This window comes from Benincasa hispida, chromosome 1, assembly GCF_027475165.1.
Source record: "Benincasa hispida cultivar pf3 chromosome 1, pf3_genome.v1.1, whole genome shotgun sequence".
Classification (NCBI taxonomy): domain Eukaryota; kingdom Viridiplantae; phylum Streptophyta; class Magnoliopsida; order Cucurbitales; family Cucurbitaceae; genus Benincasa; species Benincasa hispida.
In genome coordinates, this window is record NC_143478.1 from 9,128,768 (window position 1) to 9,138,577 (window position 9,810).

Consider the following 9,810-nt stretch of genomic DNA (forward strand, 5'->3'; position numbering starts at 1 on the left):
ATGAGTAGTGTAGTATGGGCAAATTAGGGTATGATTGAAATGAAAATGAAATAGGAAACAATAATAATAATAATATATAGTTAAAAAAAGAAAAAAGAAAAATGAAAAGAAATGATGAGATGTGTCAGATGTGTCTATCCCATTGTCTTGATTGGTGTAGTTGGGATGGGGAGATAAAGGATAAAGTAGACACCAAAAGGAGGTTTGAATGGTAAATGGAAAATAAAAGTGAAGAGTCAAAAACAAGGAAAAAGGAAGACACTGTGTGGGAGAGAAAAGAAATGGGGTCCATCAGTCTTTACATTTGGGACATAGAATCAAACTAAAGACCTTGTCAGATAAGCAAGTGATTTAAATTAAATAACAATCTAAGATTATACAACTATCAAATTAAATTGATTACAACACATACGTAACATTTTTTTATAAGTAAATCTCGTTCTAGTTACTCAAACAAACGATAACATTATTCTAAACATTAATAACATTAATCTTTATCTTCAATATAATTATAAGTAAAATCATACCTATTTTTTATCAACTTTTTATGGAAACATAATTTTTCAAAAATAATTTTAAAGTTCGAAGTTTTTCTTTTTTAAAACAAACATCAAAGTCCAAAAGTAAAAATTATTATTATTATTTAATAATTTGAGGGTCTTATTGAAACTTCTCTCCTTAAACATCTAGTCTCTAAAAATTTGAACTTAGGAAATATTTAAGACACCGAATTGAGTTATAAAGTCCGAAGTTAATATGTTGAAGTTAAAAAATGTCTTTGAAGTGCATAACTAAAAGATGAAATATCATTTTTATTTAAATTATTTTGATAAAAGTTGTTTGAAATGAATTATGAAAGTGTTTTAAAAACTATTTTTAAGTGATTGTCAAGTAATTAAAGGTTTTTCAAAATGACTTATTTTTAAAATTAAAACATTTAAAAAGTTAAACCAAACACATCCGAAGTTGCTCAATAAATTTGTAAAATATTTGATTATTGTAATTTGTGAGGTATGAAATTAGCTTCCAATTTATCCATGACTACAATTTTTTTTTTTTTTTTTTTTAAAAAAATCAAGTCATTTAAGATACACATATAAGCAAAGTCTAGTTAATATATGTTAACATGCAACATCATCATTTGAAATATAAATTTGAAGGGTTAAAAATATATTTGATCCAATATTGTTTTATTTTATTTAAAAGACTTTTGTGAGGTGGGAGAGCAGGCGATTTTGAATTTTCTTTTTGTAAATATAGGTAGTATAGAACTAAATAAAAATTAAAAAAAAAAAAAAGAACAAAAGGGTATATATGGGAATTGGTCTGTTTTTCCATTTGCCTTTCACTTCTTTTCACAACAGCCAAACACTCCCTTTTTCTCTCTCCTTTCTTTTTCTCTTTGTAACCCATATTGTAAAAAGATGTTAATTGGAGAGTACCATATCCAACAATTTTTCAATTTTACAGTCATTTGTGGGCCCTTGTTTCTTTCTTTCTTTTTTTTTTTTTTTTTTTTTTTTTTTTTAAATATATATATATATATATATATATATTTTTTTTTTTATTTATGTTGAGTTTTGGCAGAAATGCGGAGTTGTCTCGAATTGAAAAAGTTCAAGAAAATAATAGATTGAAGGACTATAAAGGGGTCTATGTCTCTAGTTTCAAATCATCATGGTTAGAAAACTCTTTTGGGACATTTAGAGCAAGGAGTTGTTTTTTATAGTCCTAAGTTATTATAGTTTAGTTATAATAGTTTGTGTTTTTTATATAAATTATTTTAGTTTGAGTTATAATAGTATGTATTTGAGATGTAAGTTATTTTAGCTTGAGAATGAAGTAGTAAACACGGTAGCAAAGAATAAAAAAAAATGATGATTGTAAAATAGTAAATCCTGTAACAAATTAGGGTTTTGCAATGATATTGACGATAGCTAATTGGAGACTACAAAATAATATTTACTATAATAAGAGATGATTATTATAATTTAAGATAGTCTTTACCTCAAACACCCATTTTAAGTTTAAGTGTGTAAAATCTAATTAAATTCTCTTTTGTATCTCTACTTTGAGATATGGATCAAAGGTGTCATTACACAAACTTCAAGAGATTGCTTTTGTAATTGGGATCATGGAGATAATTATTCTGTGTTATTATAATAATTTTTTTTTCACATAATAGAAATTTGCTAGTCTGTCGTTTTTTGTACAATTTTGGTTTCCACGTTATTTTATGTATTTCCAAATTTATTGCTTTTTATTAATTTTTTTCTATTATTTTATTGCTTATTTTTGCGGTAGAAGTGTGAGATTTTTACGAAAATATGAAGACCTCAATTTTATAAAAATGTGGATAAAGTATTAATGTTGATTTAATATTTAAAAAAAATTGTAAAAACAAAAAAAATCAAAGGAAAAAAAGTTTAAATTAACAAGTCTATGCTTTTTAAACAAATTGCAATATTTATTATTCATGTTATATTCATATTAGTAATATTTGTTTTAAAAAATATTTCTTTTAACTTCAATGTAATAAAAATGTTAGATTTACCTCTTAAAACAACGTCGAATTTATAGAAATGTGAAATATCGATAAAAATTTATAAAAATGTCGACATCGACGGAATTTTATACCATTTTTTCCCTCCCTAGAGTGAACAAATTTCAGAGAAATAAAATATGGAGTGGGAACTTGCTTTGCTTTTTTGCTTTTGCTTTTACTTTTTGAGAAGCTTAAACAAAACTGATTTGCCATCACATAACACTCCATGATTTTATGCAATTTCTTTTTTTCTAACTTTATTTTCGGTGAGTTTTAGGATCTCCTTTTTGCGCCAAAAGTGCTTTAAAACTATTTTTATATTTTGTTCAAACATTCCAAAAAGAAATTTGATTATTTTTTTCATCTTTGTAGAATTTTGTAATTACTTTTAATTATCAAACGTATTAAAAAAAGTATCTTAAAACTAGTTATTTCGTCAAACATTCCCAAAAGAAAATTAATTATAGGGTTCAACTTTTTAGAATTTTGTAAATTGCTTTTTAATCATCACTATTTTCAAACAAATTGTTTTAAAGCATTTAACTGGTCCAATATTCCAAAAAGAAAATTAATTAAGTGTTCTAATCTTTTTAGAATTTTGTAAATTACTTTCAATTAATCAATATTTTTTAAAAAAGTGATTTGATTGGATTAAAAATATTCCTAAACTTTTAACCAAATCTACCCACCTCTTTTATTATTATTATTTTGGTATAGCCCCTTTTTATTATTATAACAAATAGAGGTATGTGAAACACACATTTGATCTTTATAATTTGATTTTATGAAATTAGAAATCTTGATATCAATTTTGATTTCAAAATAGTTTTTGGTTTCCAAAGCCCACTTTGAAATTGGATAACAAATAAAACTTCAAATTTTAGATAAGTAATAATTTTGGGACTTAAATTTATAGACTTGCGTCTATTTAATTTTTTTATAAGTTCACAAACTTCTAAGACCGTATTCACTTATTGCACTTCAATTTTATTTTAACAAATTATTAATTTTGTTTGTTCACATTTATGATACTAAAATATTTGAACTTACTAAAAATTAACCACTACATAATTCTTAAATAATATATTCACACCTATAAGTGTTGATATTGGACAAAATAGGAGATCTAAAAACAAAAATAGAATAGTAGGGTGAGAAAAAGAATCAAAATTATATGTATAGTAAAATAACAATGTAGAATAAAGAGCATTCATAGTAAGTTATTATAAATATATAAATAGTAAAAAGAAAATAGGAATGAGAAAAAGTAGAGAAAAAGAAAAAAGAAAAATAAAAATCCTGAGGAGATTTTGAAACGACGTCGCTTTGAGGATATTGGGCTTCTTTTATACAAATTCCCATTAGCATCGGAAGGCCAAGAAAAACAGGGCGCTACCAAACAGAGGAAATTGGTGTTTTTGATTCGTAAGTTCATAACACCAACGCAGTTCTGCTTCTACACTTCATTTTCCGAGAAAAATTTCTTCCCTCCAAAGATTATTAATCCCCCATTGATTGTTTTTTCAGAATGATTGACCCCCAAATGTCACAATTCTGAAAGTGATTTGAGGTTTTGCTTCGTTTCTATCCTCTGCTCAGCTTCTTTTCACATGGGATTTCTTTCTTTCCTTCAGCTTTTCCTTCTCCTTTCGCCTTTCTCCCTGTTTTTATTCGCCTTCTAACCCACCATACTTTACTCCCTTTTGTGGGTTTTCTTCTTCTTCTTCTTCTCCCTTTGTTTTCTGCATTTTCTTCACTGTCTGTCACTTTCGGATTTTTTGCAATGTCGGGTTCGGCTAAATTGCGACTGGTTCGATGCCCCAAGTGTGAGAATCTTCTCCCGGAGCTCGCTGATTACTCTGTTTATCAGTGCGGTGGATGTGGTACCGTTCTACGAGGTATTTTCTTTTTCTCTGTTGATTATTCGTTTTCTTTATTGTGGTTCGAGCTGAATCCGTGTTGAAAATATTCTATATCCTACGTTGTGGGTTGTTGCAATTATTTCGAATTGGGGTTTTAATTTAGAAAGTTTTAACTGTGAAATCGAATTTGTTGTTGGTTCTTCAATGTAATGGAGTGCGTGTATTTCTGGAATTTGAAGTAGAATGCCATTTTTGTGTTTTGTTTTCACAGCGAAAGTTAGAAATCAGGAAGAAGACTCTTTGTCTTATAAGTCTGATGAGGACAGGGTTGGTGGGTCGTCTACTAAATCCACGAGTACTCCCGAAAAAGGGACGGTTGATCTTAGTGACGCCTCTGATGTGGATTTTAAGTCGAGTCCTGATTCTTTGCCTAGTGATCTAATTGGCTCAGAGAAGGATAAAGTGGAGGTTGCTGAGAAATGTGAAGAGTACTTCAATGGCAAGACTGATAAATGGGGTGTTCAGAAGGATATTAACTTGAATATAGATAAAGGTGGTCTGAGTAATTCGATGGGAATGAAACAAGTGGATTTGAGTGTTCAAATGAACTCGACCATGCTTGGATCAGGAAGAGAATTGGATTGGCAGAAGGGAGAAACAGGTGGGATGGAGGAGGGGGTTGAGAAGAAGAACTCAAGGGATGATATGGAGAGTGTGAGGTTCTCAACTTCTAACCACAAAGAAGATCAAACAAATTATCGATTGGATTTCGTATCTGGTGTCCAAGAGCTTTTAAGAAATCGCAGCAACGCCAGTGGAGCTGATAAAGTTAAGCACCTTGAACAGGACCGACTTGAGCTTTTGAGGAAGCTGGATGAGTTGAAGGATCAACTTGGTCAGTCTTGCAATTTGGTTCATAATCCGAACCAAATGGCTCCGGTCAATTGTGGGGTGAAACCTGCTAAACCTTTTTATCCCTCTGGTGCTTGGCCCATGGATGGTTCTTCAGGATCAAATGCCTCACAGCAGCTACTTGGGCCTGACAAATGTATTGCAGGTCCTTCATTTTCCTCCTATTGTCCAGAACCATTTCCTCTTACAAATGCAGTTGAAATGCCCGCGCAAGGGTATTATCCATCGATGCATAATCCAATTAATACATCTCGTTTTGGGGACCATTTTGGTTCACAAATGTTAAGACAAAACTCCTACCAGTTTTCATGTGTGCATCAACAACACCCTCACCAATATCATTCTGGCCATTACGTCGATACCAGTGTGGATCCATTCAATCACTACCCTCCTAATCCTCCCTTTCATCAGCCTTCTTGCTCCTGTTTCCAGTGTCAAAATAGATATTCACAGGTTCCAGCTTCAGTACCCGGTTCTTACTACAATAGAAGGTTTCCTGATGTTCCAAACAATTCCTCACTATATTCTCATGAAAACGCTGCTGCTTATGGTGCATGTGTTAATAATATTAGAACCACTAATCCTCCCCTGAGTTTTCGTGACCGACAAGCTCACTCTAGATGGCCAACTGACTTCAGTTCTGAAATTGGTGGTGTCGTTGGCAGTCGTCCTCGGAGGACAGTGTTAGTCAGTGGTGGTCGTAATTGCTATCCAATAGCTGGTGGTGCTCCATTTGTAACATGTAATAATTGCTTTGAAATGCTGCAACTTCCTAAGAAGCTAATGATGGTAAAGAATCAGCAAAGTGTTCGTTGTGGGGCTTGTTCTACATTAATCAGTTTTACCGTTATCAACAAGAGACTTGTTTTCTCCAATCATTCACAGGCAGATCCATTTCTCTCAGAGGTTGATGATAGTGATGGTCAGGCGGTTAGGGGTTATAATTCAAAAGTTAATGGCTACTTGAACCGTACTAATTTCTCGTCCGATGATTATGATAACACTGTTTACGATTTTGAGTCACCAGACAGAGAGCCTGTGCTACAGGCCGTTGGGACAGGTTTAAGCTCAACTAAGCAACAAGAGATGCAAAGTTTTCATCCTTCCTCTTCAAGTACCTCAGAGGATGAAGATAGTCCAGATGTTTTAACTGCTCCAAGGGATGCTACAAACAATTTACACAATTTAATTAAAACTACCCGCTCTCCTCCCCTTCCTGGTTCACCTCTTCAGTCATACTTCGATTACTCGTCTAATAATCAGGTGGCAAACAGGTTTGCCAAGGGAAACAGAAGTAGCCGTTCAGATCAGGAGAATGTGAAACCAAATAAGGTTACCTCAAGGCAGAATTCTTTAAAAGAAGCATCACTGGCAACTGAGATGGATGTGTCAATGAATGACTACTCCAATACTGTGGCATTTCAAGAGTCACAGGATGCAAACAAAGAAGATAACCAGCCAAAAGCCAATAAAGGAGGGGAGTCTTTTTTCGCAAACATTATCAAGAAGAGTTTTAGATCTAATCACGCAGATGAGCGGAGCAGAAGTAATGTTTCAGTTAATGGACAATTAATACCATACCGCGTAGTTAAGAAAGCAGAAAAGCTTGCTGGACCAATCCTTCCAGGAAAATACTGGTAAGCATACTTAAAACTTTCCCATGTAAATGATATAGGAAGCAATAACATATAGTTGCTAGAGTATTTCCAAATTATCTGACATAAACTTAAGCTACAGTAGGCTGACATAGTGGTCAAGGGACAAGCTAAAGAAAAAGTAGAGAGTTTTGGTGGGGTTACAATGATTGTCATCTACCTAGGATATATTAAAACCCTATGAATGTCTTAACTTTTAAGATATAATTTGTCTCCCATTACTTTTTATGGTTTATGATACAAGGCATGCATGAGATTATGTGGTTCTGAAAAAGATCTACCCAATTGTTTCTTCTTTTTATGTAATCTGTCATGATGCAAGTCTAGCCGTTTATGTGCTTTTTTTTTTTGGCAAAAGTAGAAAGCATACAAGAGAAGTGGATGCTTTTTACTGTATACTTTTGATGTTGTTTGCCAATTCCAATTTATGCTAAGGCCCACTTCAAAAATTCCTTCTGTCGATTCGCTTGTATCAATTGTGTGATATAACTTAATTAATTAAAAATCAGGTACGATGCGCGAGCCGGATTCTGGGGAGTCATGGGTGGACCTTGTCTTGGCATAATTCCTGTAAGATTGAAGTTTACGTGGATGCATTGTCCTCTGATTTTGATTCTTTGCCTTGTTCTCAAACTGTTTGTTATCTTTTTGCAGCCTTTCATAGAAGAATTTGACTACCCCATGCCAGAAAACTGTGCTGGGGGAAATAGTGGTGTTTTTGTAAATGGCAGAGAGCTTCACCAAAAAGACTTGGATTTGCTTGCTGGTAGAGGGCTTCCCACTTCAAGGGGCAGATCTTACATTATTGAGATCTCCGGCCGAGTCCTTGACGAGGACACTGGGGAAGAGCTCGAAGGCCTCGGAAAACTAGCTCCCACGTAAGTGCCAAGCTGATACTTTTGTTTGTGGCTTCTTGAGGTTTGAACTGTTGAGTCATAGTCACAAACCTTTATGATTTATTTATGCTAATAACAATACATACTTTTTTCTGAATCAGAGTTGAGAAGGTAAAGCATGGATTTGGCATGAAAGTTCCAAGAACAGCTTGTTAATCAACAGAACATCATTGGGATGAAAAAGCTGTCTAGTTAACAAATCATCTTTGGATAATATTAGATATGAAGAAGGCCATATAGTTTGTCTGCAAAAGGTCTCTCATCATTTGTGTTATTATAGTGTTATCTGTTTAGTTACTTTAGTGTTGATGTTTGTGTGGCATGTTCTCAATATGTGTCTGTAAATTGTTGATTCCTTCAATCTTGTATTCAACTGTTGATAAGTATCAAGTTTTCCACCATTCTTTCTTGAAGGAAAAAGAAATATTTTTGGTACTCCCTGAGATTTGTGAATGCAGCAGCTGAAATTAACATGAATTGAAATGGTACTAGAGAGCATGCACAGATTCATTTAACGATTAATATGAAGCTGTGTCATGTTGTCGTGGTTTCATTGAATAATCAACGAGATTATTCGAAGTATGAAAGGGTAGTTTTGCCAACAAGAGCGAAGTTTAATTGGTATAATGTTTGTACTATCGATTTCGAGGACTGAGGTTCAATTCTCCTACCTTATACTTTAATTACAATATCAATGAAGGATAGTTTTGTCTTTTACATCACACAGCATGAGGCGATGACTGATGGGTCCAGTCACAGTCACATTGACCGAGACCATCACAGATAGTGATGGAATTTCTTTATGAAAACTAATGAAATTAAAAGTAAAAAAGAATGAGAATAAGGAATAAAGAAAAAGAAAAAGGTTTCTGTTGAGTCTAGAAGAATGTATTTTTGCTAAAGATGCTTTTTTGAAATCAGTCTAAAATTTTTTCTTTTTATTGATAAAAAGCTTTAAAAACTTTAGGTAAAAATCCAATTTTACTCCAACGACAATTTTTACTACCAACTTTTAATTACATCAAGTCGAATCTGTTGTTTTTTTATGCCACTTTCAAAATTCACTTAGTAATTTTTTTTTTTTAATTTTTTTTTAAAAAAGTTCTAATCAGACATAAAATTAAGTTCGATAAATACACAATTGAATAAACTTTTTAAAATTCATACATTTAATCATTTCCATAACAATAGTAACAATAATAATAAAACTCATACATTTAAACAGTATTCTAACTCAAATGTCAATAAATATTTATACACCTTACCCCCATCCAAAAGAATTGATATTTTCCCGCAAGTTTACTTTTGCTAAAAGAAACTAATCTAAAAAGTAGAAATTAGAACAAAGTGAAAGGTTTTGCCTTTTTAATAAATGTTTTAAAAAAGAAATAAAGGAAGTTATTACCATTTTTTGGTTTGAAACAGAAGTATATAAGCACGAAAAAATCAGCCCTTCTACACAACCCTCTCAAGGAGAGTTAGGGGTGTTTGTGAGCCGGTTGGCTTGAAACACTTCTTAGACCCAACTAGTTGTTTGAATTGTAAAATTTCTTCGACTTAAACAATCATTATTAAATGATCAACTCAACCTAACCTAATCATAAAACATTTTGATTAACCTGGTTCAGGTTACTTGGATCATTTATTTATAATTTTTGTTCTAAAAATAAGTAACATATTAATATGTGAAAACTTTATTTAATTTTCAATTTTTATATGAAAAGTTTATTTCTAAATTGCTAAAAAATTAATTTTAGGGTTGTGGAATAAATTATCCAAAAAATCATGACACTAAATTAAATTGAAATAAATATTTGTATATATAATTGGTTTCGATTGGTTTGAGTTATATTTAATGAACCTATGAATCAATCCATCCTATAAAGTTTTCAATTATTTGAATCCAACTCAATCTAAATAAGTTTGTAACCCAACCCAAA

The 9,810-nt window shown here is 31.9% G+C and overlaps 1 protein-coding gene across 1 annotated transcript; it reads left to right on the forward strand.

The window, feature by feature from the left end:
• The first annotated feature begins 3,868 nt into the window (after positions 1-3,868).
• LOC120083633 (uncharacterized) lies at positions 3,869-8,305 on the forward strand. Its single transcript, XM_039039470.2, has 5 exons — positions 3,869-4,443; positions 4,679-6,956; positions 7,484-7,544; positions 7,629-7,852; positions 7,972-8,305. Exons 1-5 carry the CDS (start codon positions 4,329-4,331, stop codon positions 8,024-8,026), a joined length of 2,733 nt encoding a protein of 910 aa, XP_038895398.1. The 5' UTR covers positions 3,869-4,328; the 3' UTR covers positions 8,027-8,305.
• The last annotated feature ends 1,505 nt before the right edge of the window (positions 8,306-9,810 follow it).

Coding starts and splice junctions, on each gene's coding strand:
- LOC120083633 (XM_039039470.2), top strand. CDS start 4,329: ATGTCGGGTTCGGCTAAATTGCGACTGGTTCGATGCCCCAAGTGTGAG. Junction 7,545..7,628: donor CTTGTCTTGGCATAATTCCT/GTAAGATTGAAG, acceptor ATCTTTTTGCAG/CCTTTCATAGAAGAATTTGA. Junction 7,853..7,971: donor CTCGGAAAACTAGCTCCCAC/GTAAGTGCCAAG, acceptor TTTCTGAATCAG/AGTTGAGAAGGTAAAGCATG.